The 22547-nt window shown below is 39.8% G+C and overlaps 1 protein-coding gene across 3 annotated transcripts in view; it reads right to left on the bottom strand.

The window, feature by feature from the left end:
- The window catches only part of LOC149307419 (NT-3 growth factor receptor), a 366336-nt gene that overhangs the window by 208842 nt on the left and 134947 nt on the right, over window positions 1–22547 (bottom strand). For all 3 annotated transcript variants that reach the window (XM_089539129.1, XM_089539130.1, XM_089539131.1), the window contains exons 5-7: window positions 13107–13264; window positions 6478–6620; window positions 5525–5666 (exon numbers count right to left, since the gene is read on the bottom strand). In XM_089539129.1, coding sequence (XP_089395255.1) covers window positions 5525–5666; window positions 6478–6620; window positions 13107–13264 — 443 coding nt within the window. The remainder of the gene's footprint in view (window positions 1–5524; window positions 5667–6477; window positions 6621–13106; window positions 13265–22547) is intronic.

Below are 22547 nucleotides of genomic sequence, written 5' to 3'. Positions count from 1 at the left end.
AAACAAAGTATTATTTTAGCATTTTAAAAAATAAAATAAAGAACACTTCAAGGCCATATAATCTAGAGAGCATATGTGCTCAGAAGCATGTAAAGAATGCTCACTGAAATCTCAAGCAGAGAACTGAACTGAGTTCTGCTTGGATGTGTTTGTTTGGGATTAGTACTTAGTGCCCAGTGGAGCAGCTTAGCCTATCCAAAGGCTAGCAAAACCAAAGTACATTTTGCAAAACAGTTGTTAAAAATTCAGACTGTTTGCATAATTTAATCAAACTGCAATAGCCAACTTGTCTTGGAGCAGAATTTTAATATTTTATCACAAGTTGGCATCAACACTCTAAGAGTAGGGAGAATAAAAATGGAAAGAAGGAGGCGTTGTTATTTTGAATTCAGTTAACACAAGGCTTAATGATATGATATTGTGCTTATGCCATAATATATAATAGAACTAATTAGTTCGGGCCTTTATAGACAAAGCATAGTTTAATACTTCTACCCTCATGTTCAAATCAAAATAAATGAATGAATAAATATATTAGTTTATTCCCTGTTGTAGTGGCTCATACATAAGCCACAACATGTGGTCCGTGGTATAATAGAGCTGGGACTTTCAGGGTTGAGGTGCTAGGATGCATTGATTTTCAGGAACTATCTTTCATCACCCCAAGACTTCCCTTTTTCCTCTGAAATTAGTTGGAAACTTCAGATGATTTTGTTGCTCTTGAAAACAGCAATTAAAGCTAAATTTACTTTGCAAACCATCTATTCCTGCTGCAGTAGGAAACTGCTATATCTGTCGTCTTGATATTTATTAGAGTGGGCAACACAATGTGTTCTTGCCCGGTTTTGCACCCCTCTTACTGCAAACACAAAAACTGCCCCAAACCCCAAAACAAAACAATTTCTTTTTATGAACAGACAAGAAAGGAGTGTATGTCTGGATTTCAGGCACAGTTGTACACTCAGAAGCCTCCAAAATGTGCAGCTGTGTTTGAAAACAGCGTATTCCCCCAACATAACATGTTCCAAAAATGGAAATGTCTTTCTTTTGTTGCTACACTGCAAATATGTAGAAGCGAATTCACTGGCTCATCAGAGGTGAATGCTTAATCTGGTACATGGACTAATGTTACCCACCCCTCCCTAGTACAACTCAAGATAGCTGCCTGCATTTTGGACTCTCCTTGGCAGCATGGCTATGGAGACTCATTATCATGAGAGCCTGTGCATTGAAATTTGCCATTTCACCACTGGTTTGCAACCACTGACTGCATATGAACAGCACCTTCCATGAGGATAGCAAATGCATTTGGAAAGGCACATGCAGTAACAGGATTTTAGAACATGTAAGTGAGATGAAGAAATTATTCGCATTTCAGGACGTATTATATGCAAAATTCACATGTGGTTGTTTTGCACAGAAAAAACATTTTCTCTGCACTAAACAGCTTGTTCTGTGCAGAAAATAATATGTCCAAGCAGAAATACTATTTTCGGCAGAGAGCAAGCTGTTTCCTGTGCATGAAAAGGTCATTTTTGGTGCAAATTTTACATAGAATGTCCCAAATTGTGAAAATGCTGTGGTTTTCAAATTCTTTCTCACAGCTAGAAAAAAATGGTAAAATTATTCATTGCATAATTTAAGAAGAAATTTAGTGAAAATGGCATCCCTATACACCTTTCCTAAACTCTGAGCCTGGATCCATATACCCAAATATCCCTTGGTATATGGATCCCAATGCTAAAATATAATGCAGTTTCAAGCCATTAGGTAACACTAAGCACATCTTGGAGGCAAAGGATTATCTGTCTGCTTTTCAATATTTCATTTTGAACTGTCTTGTAATATACCAATGGGATCCACTGAGCTACTGTTCTGCATATAAAAACTAGACACTATAGGCATACACAGGTTATAGTGGAAAGTAATTCATAGCCACACACAAGTTTCATTGTGGGGAATAGTGTAAGTAAGTGTGCACATATCAAGTAAGTGTGCACATAGCAAGCTTTCTCAAGGATTCTACTTTGAGGGGGGAGTTTACAGATGCTTACAGGCATCTACAGTAAACATACATCTGAGCTGCAAATTGCCAGACTGTGATCCATAGCAAAGCAGCTAGCAAGTCATGAAAGAAATTAAACCTTTTGGGTGGCAAAAGTCTCCATCTTCAGTGGAATGTAGTTGCTGAACCACGTAGTTCAAAAATGAACCATATGGTTTATTTCTCTGGCCTTATCACTTACTTTCACATAGGATGGAGCTGCTCAGTCTCTTCATTGGCTGCATTTTTGGTTAATAATTCAAAGACACTACAGAATTAATTGGTTTATGACAAGGAGGGACAACTGTGTGGGAGTCAGAGGACAATTTCACCCCCAAGCCTCACCCATGAAGTTCGCATTTACACACACCAAGTTCAAACACCTCTGTTTTCCTTCTGCAAAGCTTCTCAATGAATTTCCTCTGTATGCCTTCCCAAAATGGTGATGGAAGTGAAGACGTGTCTCTTCCTACTGTCATTTCGACAGAAATATTTGGGGACAGTGCAAAACCCTGAAATGCTGGTGAGGTTGGGGTGCAATATTTTCACCTGTTTCCACACACTGGGCTTTTGCGTGCGATTTTAGGGAAAACATTAGCTAAAAATAATGCTGAGTTTTTGAAAGAACTGGTGGAACTGTGGGATGGTTAGAGGCTTTAGAAAGGTCCAAAGTGGAATTAAGGAGTTGCATGCAGACTGAAGACCATACTTTGTCCATTCCTGTTCTAAGAAAACAATACAGTATGGCTCAATATATTATGAGTGGGTAGAAAATGCAGCCTTATTGCCAAAAAGAGTGGCTGTCTCCCACTTGTGGGGCTCTTGAAACGGAGGTTGGAAAACTATCCATCTAGTTCTGGACTTTCTACATCATTTTTTCCCTACATAGGACAGTCTCACCCCTGCAGATTGCATTACTATGGCTGCAAGTAGTCCTTCGCATAATCTCAAGCGGTCCTCTGTCTAATTTCCAAATCCTTCTATTCTGAAATTACAGTGGTTACAAAAATCTTACAGTGGCCTAAAGTTGTCCCTTTAGGCTGCTGTAAGACTGATCTGTTCCTTCACTGAAAGATTGGTAAGTGGGGATGAAGAAGGGGAAAGAGCAAAAAAGAATATGTTGGCAGACAGAGTGGAAAAGGGAGTAGGAAAGAGAGAGAGAAAAGGAAAGAGGACTTGATTGCTTTTGGCTCTTGCCCTGTCCACTATTGGCTTCAGCCAATACAACTGGAATGTGGAGCCTGACGGATTACTCCTAAGAGACATCGATAAAGAGGGGGCAGCTTATCCGGTTTCACAGGCCTCATTTCAACAATCTCTAAGAAGGGGGCGCAAAAAGAGGTGAAGGTCTGGCAAATGCTGTTTTAAAGAGGTCAAGATGCAGCATAATCCCCTTTTCTCTTTTGACAAGTAATCTGCCAAAAGGAGGGGAGATGTTGCAAAGGTGGCCAATTCAGTCAGGGATCACTGCTTATTTTCATATCCACATCACCACCGCTATGACACACCAGGATGAGTCCTTTTGTCAAGAAAAATGAATCTTGGAAAAATCCAATATTATTAGAGGTTCTGTCTCTGACGGAGACTTTAAACCATGCTTGCTGTTTAGGGAAATGGCTCACACCGCCCATCACAATCCTGCTGGTTTGTGTGAATTTACAGCCATTAGATCAGGAGAAAAGAGAAAGGAAAGGGGGGAAAACATCTGGAGGAGGAGAGACAATTTATTAATATTAATTCTACATGCTGGCAGGGACATTGTACTCTGCACTAGAACAATTTAAATTTTGCACCCAAATGTTATGACAAATAAAACTGAGTTGTACACCCCATAAACATGATGCAAATTGGGCAGATTAGCATGAATTTAGCTACTTTGCCTAACAAGTTCTACATTTCCAATTCATGAGGAAGGGCAAAGAACGAGGAGGTTCAGGCTCCTGATGACAGGATTGAGAAAAATTTCAACAGGATCAAAAATAAGGAGGAGGAGAAAGAGAAGGTGGCGGCAGCAGCAGCAATTGTGCACACCGCCACAAAAGCAAACATTGTATGCATGCAAATTCTGAGGATTTAAATCTTCACTTACTTCATTCTGGCATGCAAGAGCAAGCAATTTCAAATTTCTCCTAAACTGGCAGAAATTATTACAGTTTTTTCACAGTTTTAAAACACTGTGGGACATTTTTGGAGAAAAAAATTTTTTTTACACATGTCTTTCCACAAAAACAAGTTCATTGCACTTTTTAAAAAGCCCTCCTGGATTAAATAAAAATACATGGTGGCTCCACACTGCGCACTCAGAAGAAAGGGTAGTTGAATCTGGTTTCAACATTTGCCATTGTATGGTGTCCGCCACCATGACTGAGGACACAAGGGTAGTTTAAAGGGTGAAAAATACATACAACTTTCTCCCCTCTCCAAAGGACATATACAGGCAGGTAGCTGTGGAAAATGGCTTGGAGGTGGCATCACTGCTGTCCCTATTATCCATTACCTGAAGATGTTGCCTCACTGCCTGATAGTAGATGTGACTAGATCATATCTATTTAAATTTCCATAGCCTTCTCAACCTTAATTCTAAATCTAAAGAAGCAGGCATTGCTAGACAGGTGCTCTAGGCTGGACATTGGTGAATTTGCAGTAGGAAAGATTAGGAATTTCAGTGTACAGATGCCAAACACATCCTTTAGAACATGTACCATCTGAATGTAATTACACAGTGCAAGAGAGTTCTTTGTGGATCTCAGAGAACATAATAGAACATTGATTCCCAGACTGGCCTTCCAGGTATTTTGGACTTCAGCTCCCAGAATCCTAGACCACTTGGCCAAGATGGCTGAGACTTCTGAGAGCTGACGTCCAAAACACCTGGAGAACCAGAGTTTGGGAATCACTGTAATAGAACATGATAGATCATGCCTAAGTTGTGTCTTAATGGAGGTGGCAAACAAGCTTCATATTAGCACTTCTCCTACTAGTATGTCTCCTCTCATCCAAGGAACCTTGGGACATTCCCATCACGTTTGGAGATCAGTTCCCACATGTATATGGAAAACCCCATGAAAGATATGGCTTATGTTTCCCATATAGGGATGAAAATAATATTAACAAATTTGCCCATCCTTAAAAAGAAAGGGTATCTCACCTCACTGCAAGAGTATTTGCATGTGTGCATGCATACACACATTCATTTGGGCAGTTGTTTATTACATTGTATTTTACATACATTATCTTTTGAACAAATGGTTTTTTTTTTCTTAAAGAAGTATCAAACTGTGAAAAATAGCAAGAAAGCTTTTGAATTTTTTTGTTCTTTTGTGCAAGAAGAAAATAAAGCAAGATTTATATCCTTATTCCAGTTTATGTTTCCCCTGCATCAAGCATTATGAGATCCCACAAGAAACGAATACAAATATCTCCTGTTTTCTTGTCTTCCCTCCCCTAAACTCTCAAGCAATCCCCTCTCCATCAACTTACAATAGACAGTGAGAAGAACGCTGGCATTCGACATTCCCACCACGTTCTCAGCAATACATGTGAGCAGGAACCCATTGTCCTCACTTGTGACATTCACCAACGTCAAATTGATGGAATGAACGTTAGTCCAGTTGGCGTTTGTCTGAAAAATAATTGCAAGAAGAATTTTTTTAAAGCTTGATTCTCAATAAAAGCAAAAACAGAAAAATAGAGACATATACATACAAACACACTTACAAAAATAACAGATGTTAAACACTATACAATATATATACAATTGTAGAAATAGGTTGGAAAAATGTGTGTGTATTCTATCTATCATCTATCTATCTATCTATCTATCTATCTATCTATCTATCATATACCCATTATTCCAACCTATATTTACAATTGTTTCTGAAGATATTTTATTGTTATCTAGCAAAAAAATATATTTCATATCTTTACTCTATTACTTTTTATTTATTTCTTTGTGTGGTTAATTTAATTCTTTATGCCCATGCTATATTAACCTTTGGGTTTTCTTACTAGTATCCCACCCTTTTCTTACTTCTTCATTTTTTCCCTATTTTATTTTATGTTTTCATATATATATATATATATATATATATATATATATAATTTCCTCTCATCACTATTTAATTCACTAACTCTTCTTTCGCTGTCTGTTTTTTCCAATATTTAATTACTAAATCCCAATCTTCTTCTTCCTTAGATTTATTTTCTTCTTTTAATTTCCTTGACAGTTGAGAAAAATATATATATATTTTAAAGAATATGATGAAGAATTGCTATTGGACTCTGATCCATCTGAGATACGTTGGTCAAAATACCTTATGGCTTCAGTTGGAAACAAAGCATCTGATCTGATCCTGCTTATTGATAGGATCATTTTCCTCCCAAACCCTTTAAGAGCTCAAGTGGAGAAATAGCATCTGGATATATTTTCCTACCTGATGAGTGTTGATAGAGCGCAGATTGACCACCATCCAGTCAACATCAGGCAAAGGTGATCCCGAACCATTGCAGGTGATAACAGCATTTTCACCTTCACACACGGTTAGATTGACATGGCTGACACTTATTTCAGGAAGATCTGTAGAAACCAAACCAATGAATAAGTATCCATGTCAAGGGAACAGTCAATATAGACAGTGAGGCTCACACTTTGTTCTCAGCCTGACTTGTTCAGAATGGCTTTGAGGGTCAAGAGTACTGAACAACTTCACGGGGAACACAAATATTTTGTGTTTCTTGTTCTGTTTCAACTACATAAAGTCTAGGAAATATCTCAGCATCATCCTAACCTGTAGGTACTTCAAAATCTGAGTAGGTTTTTTCCCATTTAAAAAAGATTTGAGGTTTGCATTATAACATACTATTTGCTGCCTTTAATCCTGTCTGTTATATATTGATCAGTACTGCATGTTAGCGGGTTTCAGGAGGTCTTGGTAAAAGATATGTTCCCAAGATGGTAGCTCCAGAAGAGAAAAATGAAGGCATTGTCCCTCAATGAATATTTGTCTCCTGAAATGACATTTTATTCAGTCCTGCAATAATAAGACTGCAATAATTTAAAACTTCAGCTGAGTATTTAGAGTTTAGGAGATCACAAAAAGGAGCAAGCAAAGTTATAAAGGCAATGTGAGCACAGCAAATACTAATTTCTCTCTTTCTTCAATGCTACATAGTTGGGGACTGAAGGAAAATTAAATCCAAGGGGGCAGATTTCATACTGGAGGGGCAATGTCCTCATTTTGTCTTCCATAGCTTCACCATCTCTATGCATCCAGAGATCACTTGACTATATTGTTTATAAATGTATAAATGAAACATAGGTAGAAGAAGGGATTAATGTATACAAGGATGATGGAGAACTGACAAAACAAGATATGGGAAAGCATACAATTTATGAGTTTGTCTCGAACACATGGAACTGATGACTCATCTAGACAAGCATCAGACTGACAGAATAATTGTACAAAACATATAAAAACTGGGATTTTTAAGGCAGACACGCCAAGACACAACTACATCTAGACACATCTTTCAAATATAATATTGTATCCATCTTTTCATCAAACAATGATGTAGTACAAACATACTTTGCACAGTTGATGTGTTCAGATGCTTTGATAACAGCAAGGATGACATAATCTACACAGCTGCAATCATCACAACAACAGACAAGGGAATGGATTTTCTGAGCAACACTACACTGTTGTTGGTTATCTATATTATGATGCAAAGGATTCTATGGTAGCTTGGTCTTGGATAGAGATTTAGGACCCATCAGCTTCACAAATCTCTATCAAGATTGCCCTTGACAGAGAGAACTGGTTTGTTGGCGCAGATTTTAAAAAGCCAGATCTCCTTGAACTCTCTCTGGAAATGTGGCTACGGAGACCATCTTGATGAGTAATTCCACTTCAAAATGTATCATTACTATCCTCAAAATTAGGAGCATGAGATGTACCCCCAAACAAATATGAACAGAAACCCTCTACCTAAAATTGACAAACTGATTCCTGTTGCCACCAGCGATGGGATCTCCTTCTCTTTGCCTAGGCATTGTAAAGGTTTACGTCAACACACTCTTATATGAGATCGTTCAGCTTGCTAGCTGAACACATCTTATTGTTGTATTTTTATTGCAGTTACATTGCATTTGTTTGTTTGTATTAAAAAAAAACACTTCCACATACATCGCTCTGAGACCCTCTCTGGACAACAGAGAAGTTTTGATTTTAAATTAAAGAAATAGAAATCCAAGTGTGTAGTACACCCTGTTTATGACTCTAGCGTTTCAATTCCCACCATCCCAGGTTTCCTTTTTCTGTGTTCCCCTCCCATTGGTTAGTCAGCATTTGATGCACATGTTTTTGTCTGCATGAGACACTTTTGGGTCTACCACTCCGTTAGGATATTTCCCTTCTTTGTAATACCTCTGCAAAAAAATTTCTCCCCTTTTGTGTGTAGGTGCTGCGTTTTTGGCTACATAAGCAATTGCACTCCACAGTCTGTATATCAGAGATAGAAGGAATGTCAGACTAGGGAAGAAACGTCAGTCTGTTGGATCACAAATACCCAGGTGGTCTCAGTTGGGGAATGCTCTGAATCATTGCTGTGTTTGGCCATGAGAACAAGCAGGAAGAGCTCCATTTGGGGAGGAAAAGATCTCAGCAGGGGGAATGTCTCTTTCCAGTTGCGATGAAGAGCCTTTGTGGGGGCAGACGGGTCAGGGAAACTGTTCACCCGATAAATCCAGGAAATTAATGCACATAAATCCGCCCGAGTTAATGGCAGGCGAGGTCTTCCCATCCTACTCCTTTTCTCGCTAAAGGTTTCCTAATCCCTGAGGTTTACTCCTCTAATTTGTTGAGGAATTTCCAGTTGTCTCCCAAATCCGTTCAGTTAACCAACACACAGCTATCACAGCTCCCTTCCAGTATTTAATAAAAGGGACCTGAGGTGGGAAATGTGTGTGTGTGTGTGTGTAGGGTTGACTTTTACTGGGGGTCATGTGTTTTAAACTGGATAATTTTATGAGGTCATGTTTACAGGATGAGAGAGAAAATGGGAGGAAATTAATGTCTTTTCGTACTCTTCTCTCCCCATACATTGTCATTGTTATGGAAATGCACCCCTCTTTTATGATTTCAGGGATGCTTAGTCAAGAGGTAGTCAGTGGGAGTCTTTAAAAGCTTCAGCCTCTGATGTGAAGGAAGAGGGAAGCAACCTTAGACAGCAAGAGAGATGGACATAAAACTTCAACTGTTGAAGCGACTTGGACTGATGAAAACCTTTGCAGTTTGGGACACATTTCTGCACAAAATTCACATGCAATTGTTTTGTACAGGCAACAGCATTCTCTGCAAAGGATGCAGCATTTTCTGCACCGAAAATAATATTTCTATGCAGAAATACCATGTCCTAAGGGAGGGGAAAAGGGCCTTCCAATATAGATAGTTCCAATGGAGATAGTTCTTCTGTGTAAAATAAGCACATGGTTGATGTGAATACAAAATTGCATTTTTTACACAGGAAACAGGGTTTTTTTCTGCATAAAGTGCTGCCACTTGCACAGAAATATGTTCTTTTCCAAACAGCAATGCACAAGTTTTGTGCAGAATACATTGTGAATTGAAAATAGACTTCTCCAGTGACATCAAATTTGATTTCACTGAGTTTCTCTAAATCCTACCCACATTCTCTTTTCCTCCTTGTTTTGCATCTGGTTGTGAGACTTTGGGTTTTATTCCTTTCTCAGCATCCAGAAAAGCTTTCTCAGCATCAAAAAAAATCGTGTCCATTTGGTTTTCATTATGTTTCTCACGATATCCCAAAAAATACCTAAAACGTCTCTGACGTTATTTCTTAGATATCGTCTAAGAAAACCTGCTTGATCTTCATGGATTATATCCTGTAAAACCTCTTTTAACCTCTCTGCCAAAATAGCAGAGAAGATTTTATAGTCCTTGTTTAATAAAGAAATTGGGCTGTAATTCTTGGAATCCTTTAAGTGTCAACCTTCTTTCAGACTGAAGGTTATATTGGTATTCTTCCATGAGTCTAGTAGATTTTTAAACATGCACAACCGGATATAAAGGCATAATAAACACATACCCCTCATATCAGAAGAAAGCATTTACATATCACCTGTGAATATTTTCATGCCTTTAGTAACCTTATCACTGCAAACAGTCAGCTAGGAAACTATGAGATTGCCCTGCAAAAAGAGCAGGTAATCAACTCCAAATCCCATAGGTCCCAATCAGAATGGCTGGTTATCAGAGCTTATGGGAAATGTAGTCCAACATATCAAACTACAGAACAAGAGATTCCACTTAACATTAGGAAGAATTTCCTAATGCTACGAATGCTTCAACTCTAACATATGCTGCTTCGAAGTGTGGTAGGGTCTCTTTCTTTGAAGGTGTTTAACATAGGCTTGGATGGCCATCTGTCAGGATTATGTGTTCCTACACAGCAACAGGCTGGGCTGGATGTCCCTTGTAGTCACTTCCAATTCTTTGATTATATGTGCAGGTTGTCCATACTAAATTCCACTCACCAGGTCTTAAGCTCACATTTAGTTTCAAGATGTGTGCATTCTTCCTATATTCTTTCAGGTTCTTCAACTACATCAGGGACGGATAAATGCAGCCTTTCAGATGGTGTTGGACTGTAACACTTTGTATTTCACGCCACTGGCTATGCTGACTAGGGCTAAGGAGAGTTCCAGATCATTAACATCTGCAGGGCTGCATTTTGCCTTTCTGTGACATACCTGCTTGAAAACTGTCCTACCAAATGACCAGATATACAGAGGTTGAGGCTAACACAGGATCTACTGGGAGATCTCTAGATTTCTGACTTCTAATATCCAAATAAAATCAAGTAATATTGAAAGGGGAGGCATTTTTCTAAGTGCCTATCTCTCAGCCTCAGTGATCTTCATCAATAACATTTGCATATAAATAGTTATCTTATTTATCCTTTATTTATATATCATTGATCTTCTATTTATGCATCATAAAAGATATAATAATTTTTCATTTATCTTTTATTTATATCTTGAAAGATCATTTTAGAGCCTTAATTTTTAGGGATGGTAGACAATTGCCTCTGTTCATTTTCTCTCTCACTAAAAATGTTGGGATTTACTTTTGAGTGCCAGACACAATACGATAACTCAGAGGCAGTTGGGATTTAATTTCGAGAGCTACATACCATATAACTGAGGTTCAGAGGCAATTACCTACCAGAACCCATGGGGTATAGCAGATAATTGCCTTTGCCCCTTGGTTATCATATAGTGTCTAGCTCTCAAAAGTAATCCCAACATTTTTCTTTTAGCAAGAAACAAAACAGATCCTGCTAGAGGGGTGTCTGTCCACCCCAGCATAAAGTCTGTCCAGCCTGCTAGTAAAGCTATAGTATAGATAAAAATTAGAAAAGTTACTCCGGCCTTGTCCCCACTGGCCAAGACACTCCAGGGGCAGTTCAGAGTATCCTGGTCCCACATCTGCCCTGACCTGACCCCGTTACCTCTGTTTCTATGCCATGGTGGATGTCTAGATAAGTGGCCCACTGCCTGGCATAGCCACCTCTGTTGCAGGTCACTCATCTCTGAGGTCAGAGTAAGATGCCAAGTGATGGTAAAATGCTGAATGTCTCATTCTGACCTTAGAACAAGTGACCCACAGCAGTGGCAGATATGTCAGGTAGCCCAATGGGACACCCATGAAAACAACTGACACAGTATGGAAACAGAGGGCTCTGGATCTTCCCGGATGATCCAGAGCAGCAGGTAAGCTACTTTAAATCATCTTAACCTTGTCATGCCCTAGTTTCGGTGAAGGACATACCAAATGTCATCTGGACTGTCCACACAAGAACCGGGGCGGGATCGAGGTGGGTAACAAGAAACATAAGAACAATAAAAATAGAACACAACAAACCACAGAATGAGGGAGAAATAGACCTTTTGGGCTATACAGGCAAGCCCTTTGAAGAACTTCAGTTCCCTGGATCCCTCAACCAATAATCCAACAAAGTACAGATTATTAGGTTTGAGCATTTTTGCTCCCATCCTGCTCCTTTGTGGTTCCATGAGTTTGCTCTCCCATTCTTGTCACATCATAGTATCTCACGCCTCCCATTAGTTGAAAGAGTCTCTGCATTATCAGCAAGGTTGTGGCTGGAAAACATCTCTTTCCTGAGCTTTGCACATAACAAAAATTTCCCACTGTCATGCATTATTATTAAACAGAAAAACATAGCAGTTAGACACACATTAGGCACAACAAACCGACCACAAAGTTTGGCCACTGGGTCTAAAAGTATAAGAAGTAAATAAATAAATAAAAGCTTAAATCTAAATCACAAATCTCCACTGAATTTAACTTAAATCTCCACTGAACTAGTGGAATGGACATTAAAGTTGACTTACCAGGACCCTGTTTTTTTCAGTGGGACTGGTTGGATTTTCCCCCAATGGTAGAAACCATGCCGTTCTTCAAATATTGTTGAACTTCAACTCTGATTCTCCATCATCATTGGCTCTGATGGCTAGGGCTGCTGGGAGTGTCAGTTCAAAAACACTAGCCCTGCCCCTGATTTAATCGTTTTGCAAACCTCAGGCTTTCCCAAAGCTGCTGATAACTGTGGCCAATCCACACTACAGCATTACAGCACCATATTCCACCTTAATTGTCATGACAACATCCCTGGGAATCCTGAGATTTCCTATTTAGGGAGAGTTTTCCAAGAATTATCAGCCACAGAGCTCTGGCTGCTTCACCAAACTGCAAACCCCAGGATTCCAGAGGATCTTTCCATGACAGTTAAGTGGAATATAACACCATATTGGTGTAATGTCACTGGTTCTACATGGCTTGTGTTCTCATTCTGCTAACACAAACAAGGTCATACATGGCTGGAACATCAACAATAGAGAGGAAGAGAGCAATACAAAAACAGTTTTTCACACACTGATAAACCAAAAAAATTATTCTTGGTGTCATGGCATGGGGCCAATTAAACAGGATTTTTTGCTGTTGTTGTTATTGTGTCTTACCGCACTGAGTGATATTCATCTCCTGAATAGATATACGGTTGGTCTCCATGCTTGTGCAGCGCAGGTCCTGGTACTGCAAATTTGCTTCACCTTTCTCCTGCCACAGCTGGATCCAACGGATATCGCAGCTGCAGTTGAAAATATTTCGTTCTAACCTCCTACACACAAAAACAAAGTATGAGACTGTGAGAAAGGAAAGGTGAAAAGAAGGTGAAGAACAGAAACGTTCCTTTTAGTTGCATGGAATAATTGTGGCCAAGGAAGGATTGCTGATGTTAGGCAGAGCACAGAAGGACGTGGTGACAGTGCATTTGAAAACCAATGAGGAGATAAGACAGTCAGGAGGAAAATGAATTGGTGGGCACAGATTTATTTCATATGCTTTCTTAAGACAAACTAGCTCTAAGTGTCCCCAGACATGTCCAATGGCTACTATGTTAGCTGAATCAGGACCTCCCTCCCAAAACAGGAGGTTCAGTGCAGGCATCAATAATAATAATAATAATAATAATAATAATAATAATAATGTCTTCCAATAGGGCCAAGCAAAGACATTGGGGACTCTTGCATCTTCTAAAAAGTGGTAGACACTGAAGCCGGTATGATATTTATACTTGCCAAATCTGGTTCAGAAATGTGATTAAGAACAGTGAACAATCTACAACAACAAAAAACATACAGTATACATTTTACAAAAGAAAATAAGAGAAGAAACCAAACCAGTAAACAAGGACAACATAAATTAAATAATTGGTTTTATTAATTGGATCAATTTCCCTTATTTAATGCAGCAAATTTGCAAGGTTGCTTTGCAGTCATTACACAGAACCCTGCACAAAATAAAATAGATAATGAGAGAAAGAGAGATCTAAAAGCAGATAAAATGGCAACATTCTCAGCAAATAAAGGCAGTGGAAAGCAACAGTGGGATGCAGCAATAAAATATCAGTTGTTCATTTAGGAGGAGTTCACATAAAAGCCTTAAATTGGTATATGGAACTCATTCTTCTTGGCACCAGGGAAACATTCTTGAGGAGGGTCCATAGCAAGTGAACTACCACAGAGAAAGGGCTGTCTCCAAATGAAGAACCCTGCCTAGCCATTGAAAGTAGGGCAGCTGAAGTTTCTGAAGATGACCTCAATGACTGGGCAGGCTCCCATAGAAGAAGTCAAGTTTTGGGGCGGAGAACTATTTCCAGATAGTGTGTAAAACAGTCTTTCTCTGCCCTTTTAGCCAGAAGGAACTTTTGAACCGTGGCTTTACAGATCACAGTCAGCAATTTGAGCAGAGCTCAGAAACAGGCCTGTGGCCTATAGAGCTGTTGCAACAAGGGAGTTGAGCCAGAACCAACAGATACACACTTTCCCCATCCAGGTCCCAGCATAGAGCATTCTCCAAGTCAACCAAACATCTCCATCTTATAATCAAACTTGAAGCCAGACTAAAATAGATCTACTTAATCCATCTTGCCCAGGTGCCACTGAGGCTGAAGGGCACCAAATGCTTCAAGATCTTGCCCAAAAATGGAGCACTATAGTGAGGACCAGAGAAGGTATTTTAATCAGGGGCCATACCACAACCTTCTTGAAACACACTGGGACCTTGCTTTACTGTAAAGAGGCACTGGCCACTCCATGAATCCTCTCAACCAGTCTCCCTATGGCCTGTTCAGTAAATGCTGGCAAAGACACATATCATGACTCGAACTTCTCAATGGGTCCTGTCTATATCATACATTCAACATATCTTAAAATGTCCCAATGAAAGCACAAACCTCAGTCTGAGACTCTGGCAAACCTTAGTTTCTGTTGGACAGTGGTCCCCATAAAACCTGACATTACTTGAACATTTCTGAGAAAAATGAGGAAAATGTAGGAAGCTCCAGATGAGCAACGCTGATAGATACATTCACTTCTGTAATGCTGCCAAGGGTGTTACTAGCAGGTATTGATTGGGTGGCTGTAAATACTTATGCAACCCATAAGTGCCAGTTTGCTTTTGTTTATTTAACATTTCTGACATGGTAACGTTTGGCGCTTTTACAGTGTTGCACATCTTGTGTACATCAAGTTACAACAATGCCAATCAAATCCACTTCCATTCTAGATTATAACACAACGAGAGGTGGAAGGGAGTGAATATGTGTGACCAGCGAGCAAAAACTGCACAATATTTGCACCACTGTATTATTCTTCCCAACTGGATTTCCTGAATCTCAAGAAAGTCAGACCAAGAAATGAATAACAGCAAATACCGTTTCCATCCCTAGTATGTACCTCTGCACACATGCACACATGCACACACACACACATACATACATCCAGCTTCACCCAAATCACAGTATGGGATTTTTAATTTTTTATTCTTTTGCACAATAGCTCCTGGAACCCCTCTGACACTGCCTCCCCTCCCATAAAGAAACTAGAGATCATTTGAAACACATTTGCAAATGTTCTCTTTTGTAACCTGTTAGACAATATGACTGGCAAAAAAGTTGCAGACATTTTTTGTTTAATTTTTAAAAGTCCATGCATAGAGTTTTTGTTGCTTTTGCAACACCATCCTGATTGCACAAATGCACAATTGGCCTTAAATATTGTTCTTGTAAATGCAAAAACTCTGAAACAAAACAGCAGAAAATATCTCACCATCTCACTGGCAAGGAGGAATTGCACCTCTAAAACACAAAGACTCTTTCCTTGTATCTGCAAACACGCTATCTCCCCTTTCTAACGCATGGGGAACAGAGATCTAGGGGTCACTGTGGGATGCTACTAGCTATAGTCACAGGAAAAACAACAGCCTCAGTACCCTCGGATCAGGCAAGATGTGCAGGATTTGCTGGTTTTGACAGCTACAACCCCCAGGGAGTGGCTATGAGCTGCACATGACTCTTAGTTGTGTGCTTCAGTTCAGTGCTATATGAAATGGTGATTACTGGACCACTGCCAATCCCTGACAAGTTTCCAGGAAAGAAAGAAACAATTGCACCCAATGGGCACAAGTTAAATGTTGGTGCAGGGCATGCCGGAAAACTCTATGTGCCTGTCCCCTATTTCAAGTAGCCCGAGAAGCATTGTTTCAGTTGATTAATCTGCTTGGTTGCACTAGTTAAGGCTCTCAGCCCTACAATAATGCACAAGAAGAACAAGTGAGAGTTCATGGCCTCCTAGTAATGAGGCACAGACATTTTTCTAGGCATGTATCTGTATATTTGTTCTTTTGCTTGGGACATCTCTGGCCATGCAATGATGCTATGTAGTGTTTTCCTTCCATTTATCCATTCCCCTTCTTGGCCAGACATGTTCAATAAATTCAAGGCTCTAGCCGTAATACTCGTCTTAACACATTAACTCAGAGTTCCTGCTACTTGGGGACATGAGGCCACCAGCAACGCATCATGCATTTTAATTGAATGAAGAAGCCAGGTTAGCATACAGTTAGACCCCATTGACCCGGCTGGGCAGGCCAGATGGGAATTCTACTTTTTAATGGACTCCATTTAAAAGATACTTGCATTTTATATACTGATGGTTTTTATTATTATTATTGATCTTTCTCAGCTTGGAGCCATATTATCACCCAAAGTGCTGTACAGTTCTTACAGAATCACAAGGCCGATAAATCCCTTGAGGAAATATTAAAGCCAAAACAGATCATTTGGATATTATGGGATGTAAAAATTAGAAACAGGGGAGTACTGAAAGTTGTTGCTTTTTCAAATAAGACCTGGTAAGGTACTTCCAGAGCAATGTTGTTGTATTTTATGTCTCCTATTTATTTATTTTTTGCATCTTCCATTTCTTTTATGTTCCCTAAGTGAAAGAGGACAGTCCTCTAGTTGAAGGCCCATCAGAGGACAATACTCTGTTTTAAGGCATCTTCTGTCGTAAAGGCTGTTCTACCAAGTCTAGTTTAAAGATAAGCCAACAAAGAAGACCTGATGTGCCTTGGAACTGCTTATAACAGTCAGCACCCAAACAGCAGACTGAACAGCAGATATACTGGTCACTTGATATCACCACTACAGTGAGATTGTGTTTCTTGGAAGAAAAGATGGCATTGGAAAGAATTGTTGGGAAACCATGTATTGATTCAGACCTTTTGTTCATCAAGCAGCAGCCCTTTAATTTTTCAACCAGAGGCATATCCCTTCCTAGCTGGAGAGTGAACCAGGAACTTGCTACTTGCAAAACAAATTGAATGATGGATCTTTCCTGAATAGGAAGCTGCCTTGTACCATGTCAGGTCATTACTACATCTAGCTCTATATCATCCACAAGACCTGGCTGTGGTTCTCCATTATTTCAAATGCAGGCCATTCCATTCTACTGGAAGATATTGGAGAGTTGATCTAGAACCTTCTGGATGCAGCTCATGTGCTCTAGACCTCACTTACAATATTATCGAAGCAAAAGATTTCTGTGTGCAGAAGTTGGGAGCTGCATCATTCCCTCATTTCACAAACACAAACAGGGACAAGTGTGTGACATCTCAGTTCTTATATAAAGAAGATCAGTCCACACAACTCTACATCTAGCACACAGAGGAACTGGCAGAGGGAGATAAAGAGACTAACATATATTGCTGACATTTCTAATCTATTCTCTATTTCCTGGATTCATTTCCTCAGTCAGCAGTGGCCCCGGCCAGAAGGCTTACTTTGTTCCTTTGGTGAGATGCAACAGAAGAGATACACTGGCGAGATACATTAGCAGATTATGAATGTGGCCCTGTAACAGGCTATCCATTGTTTAAAATGATATAATGTGTGAAACAGCATGCTAAGATTTACATGCTGACTTCATGCCCTCGGAGAGGCAGATAAGGAAAATAAGATGGGCAATATGATCAAGTGTTGCAGTGGGTTTTCTTCTAAAACAAGGGAAGGCAGCTTGTCTCCTCTGAATATCCTCAGACTGTGCATCCCATTAGCCCTAACCAGCATGGCCAACAGTGATGATGGAAGATGTGGATCAACAGTTAGAGGATCACAAATTTCCCAGTTCAACATAAGATATTTGTTTTGGCTCAAGACTCAAGCTGGCCTGGAACTGATCTGTGCTCCGAGACTGGAGCACACTGAGAATTGCTGACTGCTCAGTAGGCTAGGATCTACCTTGAGGTCTTGCTTTCCTGGCTGAAGCCCAAGAACCTATAATACTGCTATATCACAACATCATCCTCTAAAGCAGAAGGGAAAATTATGTCCTGTAGACATTTTAGTCTGCAACTCCCTTTAAGCCCGCACAGCATAGTCAATGTTTATGGATTGTGGGAGTTCTAGTTTAAATATCTAAAGGGCCAGAGGAATCTCATATCTCCTCTCAAGGATATATTACTTTCAAGGGAAAATAAGAGAAACTAGTCTCTCTGTGTGTATTCAGCAGGTTTTGTGAACTGGCATCATAGGTTGCTGTTATAAACGGCAGTGTTCACATATAAAGAAAAACCCTTGTCCAGCTTGTTTTAATGTCTGACTCTGCAAATGGTAGCTTGATTGGATACAACAGACTAGGATTTATAAGAACTATCAGAAGCCATTCTGCAAGCTACAGTTTCCACTGAATGCGGCTTGTTGTTATGTCTAGTTTCAGGGAATACAGATAAATGAAAGGCTACTGTTCCACATCAAGAGATTCCTCTATCATGGAAACAAAGTGTTCCAACTCCAAGGCAGCTGCATCATGGAGACAACAGTACACCTATAAATGTACGAAGTTGAGCTGCTAGTAAACAAAAGCAGAGATGCAGCACAAAACTATCCATCCATCGGGAAAATCAAAAATGTATTATGAGTTCTTACCAATGGTCAGCACAAACTAAAGGTTCATGCTAGATCTGTGTTCCTAATCTGACATTCAGAGGCCCTTGAGATTGCCATTTCAACCTGGAAATCTGGAAGCCAGTAGTGATTATGTACAAAGACAACCAATGCCATGGTCATAGATGTTGAAGTACAACCGGAATGGAGACATACCAACAATCGAACCCTTTTCCCTCTGTATGCCAAGCATGTGCTGTTTCATCACTGAGCTACATTTCTTGCCGCATGGACTTTTTTGGGCTCTCACCTCTCAGTTCAGACTTTTTCTGAGGAGGAATCTGAATTAGTCTGACTATACTTCCCTGAAATCAGGATGCAAAGGAGAGCTGTCATAACTGAACATTGGGGCAGAACTGTAAGCAATAAAATGCTCCATTCCCAGATCATTCTTAGTACATTAATCTGCTCTATGAATAATACAACAGCTATGTGCCTTAGTGTGGAGTTTACCAATGGTTTGCCTTGGCAATATCAGTGATGTAACACTTCTTAATCGCAATGCTCAGGAGGGCTTTTGTGCAAATTAACTCCTAGCATTTTAGTGGACATGCTACACACCGGTGAACTGGAACTCTGCTACATGAGGGACATGGCATGAGTTTCCTTTCTTTTAAAAAGAACACTGATTTTAGTTCCTCTTTATTTACAGTCCTCTCTGCAACTTTCATAGTGGTTTGAGTATCAAACCAGTACTCCAGGAGAGCCGGGTGTGAATCCTTGCTCAGCCCCGGAAACCCACTGGGTGATTTTGGCCCAGTCACACTATTTCAGCCTTAGAGGAAGGAAATGGCAAACCTCTTCTCAGTAAATCTAGCCAAGAAAACCCCCTTTGGGCCTTCTTTTAGGTGTTGTTGCTAGAATAATTTGCTTTTGTGAAGTCGAAGGCTTTCACGGCCAGCATCTATATTTTTTGGTGGATTTTTCAGGCTTTGAGGTTGTGTTCTAGAAGAGTTTACTCCTGACGTTTCGCCAGCAGATCTGCCACTCAGCAACAGAACAATCACAGATTGGTATGTAAATCACTTCCTCTAAAGCAACAATACACACACACACACACACACACCACTCTCTTCCATGCCAGCATTCTCTGAAGATGCCAGCCAGAGCTCCTTGCAAAACATCAGGAATAAACTCTTCTAGAACACAGCCTCATAGCCCCCCAAAACCCACAAAAAAACTATAACTTGCTTCTGTTTTCAACAGCAAAGAAATGATGGAGGACTCAGTGGGAGGTTGGGGATTTCAGATACATTTATTATGTTATGTTTTATTTTTCTTGGTTTTTATGGTATATGTTTGGTGTTATGCTCTTTGGGCCAAGTGTGTTATAAATAAATGTTGTTAATGATGTTGTTGTCGTTAGTTTGGACATCTACAATGACCTGGTATAAGTACAAAACAGTTAGAATCCTTTCAGCCAGAAGAAGGAAATGCTGATGAAGAACAACTGTTCCTATCATTCAAAGAAAAATTCCTCTGCAACCAATATTTTAAGCATTGTCCAGAGTGGCAGTCTTGCTGTTTTTCATATAACAAATCATGAGTTAAATGTTTTGAACATGTTGCAAATACAAAGTGCCTTTCTTTGCCATTCTGTTTTAAGATTTCATTCTTTCTTTTCCTTTATTTATTGGTCTTTCAGAAAGCATATCCTGAAAAATTGGCCGGGGGGGGGGGGGGAGGAGAAACATAGAGAAGGAAGAAGAGGAAAAATATGAGAACCTGCAAAATATGTGAACAGTACCTGCATCTGGCGGCACAGTGGGACACATTTTAAACAGGTGCCCAGTGTCCGAATGGAGGGCTGTAGACCTTCCAGGAAGATATGGAGCAACTAATGACTTTTAAAACTCTTTTAAAAGAAGTATACACTTCTTAAAGTGGATTATTTGTGCCAGACTCAAAGACTGGGCCCTGCATTGCTGGACTTTCCTTTGAGAGGACCAGTGGAGGCCATTTTATTTGGACCACACAGACAGGGCTGTAGATAGAGAGATGTAGCTACATGTCCCAATGCAGGACCACGTAGCTACATCTCTGCAATCTGCATGTGTACAGCAAGTAAGCCTCTGGACACCAGTGACAAGGAAGACTTCAGTCAGTGAAGGGTGAGGCATGGGATGGAATGGCTTCTGACTTCATACTCTTCTTTCGAACTTCGTGGAGGTGTCTAGTTGACCAACATGGGAAAGGGGAATCTGGAGAAGATGGAAATTTGGTCTGATCTAGCAGGGCTGTTTTTACATACTTATAAGCTTGGAGGTATCAGAAAGGATCACCAAGTCAGATCTCCACTTTGGAGAATGCAGAAGACAAGTCTAGGGATAAGGCAGGAAAAGTAAGGCTAAACAACATAAAATGTCAAGAGACATGAAGAATAAAGTGACCTCTTGCTTAGGTATAAGGTTTGAGATGCTTTGGGCTTTATAAACTGAAGGAAATGTTCAGCGTTTCTGGTCAGATCTCAAATAAATAAATACATAAATAATGAATTAACACTCCAAGTTTTATCCCCCTCAGGGAGGAAGCGGATGTAAATCCTTGTTTATTTCATTCACACAAAGGGAAATGGAAAAAGAAATCAAAAGGTTCTCTTCCTGCTGGGCAAGATTATGTTAGGTTTTGTACATTTACAGTTACTTTTCACATTTAACAATTCTTTTGTGTGTAAATGTGATTCTTTTGCGCAGAAAGATATTCTGCACAAAATATGTATTTTTACACAAAACATGGTGCTTGTAAAAATGAGTTTTCCACAGACACAAACCCACAGATGGCAAAAATCTTCAAAAACATGTAAATCCACCCCTACCCCCAATGTGTCAAATCATGTTCAGCCATCGTTTCTTGCAGGGAACAGTCCAACTTGCAAACATTCTTTACACAGCTAGGCACTATACACTTGCTGAACGCTTTGCCATACTCACCAAAGGTAGTGCAAGAAAACTGAGCATAACATAAATTGGTGGTACCCTTGAGAAAAAATGAAGTCCTCTGCTATCAAGGCAGTTCTTTCCTCCATCTATCACATTATTGCTACCTCTCAGAGTGGCACCATTCCTCTGGGCCCCCCAGGAAAAAATGTTTTTACCCCAGTTCTATTCTCCCAGATTCTTTTGATAGATATTACAGTGAGTGGAGCTTGAGGACCTATATGCATGAGCAAGTATTTCTATTATTGGTTATGGAGTTTCCCTATGGATGTGTCTCCATTCGAACTACTTGCCTTCTTCAAAATGCCCGCTGAAACTGGAGCATGAAAGAGTTTCAGCTGCCATTAGCACAAAGCAATCAATTCCAGTTTCAGCACTTAGCCAGATCTCCCTCTAGAGGATGGGTGTTGCTTTATATCCAAAATACACAAATCCTCTAATGGTTTGACAGAAAAAGCACATGAACACTGCATGCTGAGATTAAACTATGGATAACCAACAGACTCCCACTTGAGGGACTGGCCTTTATTTTTCTATAAGTCACTTCTCACTTACAACTCTATTGATCACAGGTAGGGATGGATGGGATAGTCCCATGATCCTTTGGGAGGAATCCTATCTAACGTATGCACTTTTATTTCCAATGCACAACTATTTCTAAAACTCAACACAACAGGTCA

Source organism: Sceloporus occidentalis, unplaced genomic scaffold, assembly GCF_023333645.1.
Source record: "Sceloporus occidentalis isolate IW3139 unplaced genomic scaffold, rSceOcc1.0.p SCAF_9, whole genome shotgun sequence".
Classification (NCBI taxonomy): Eukaryota; Metazoa; Chordata; class Lepidosauria; order Squamata; family Phrynosomatidae; genus Sceloporus; species Sceloporus occidentalis.
Note: the sequence above shows the minus strand (reverse complement) of the source record. Positions and strands in the feature narration are given on the sequence as shown.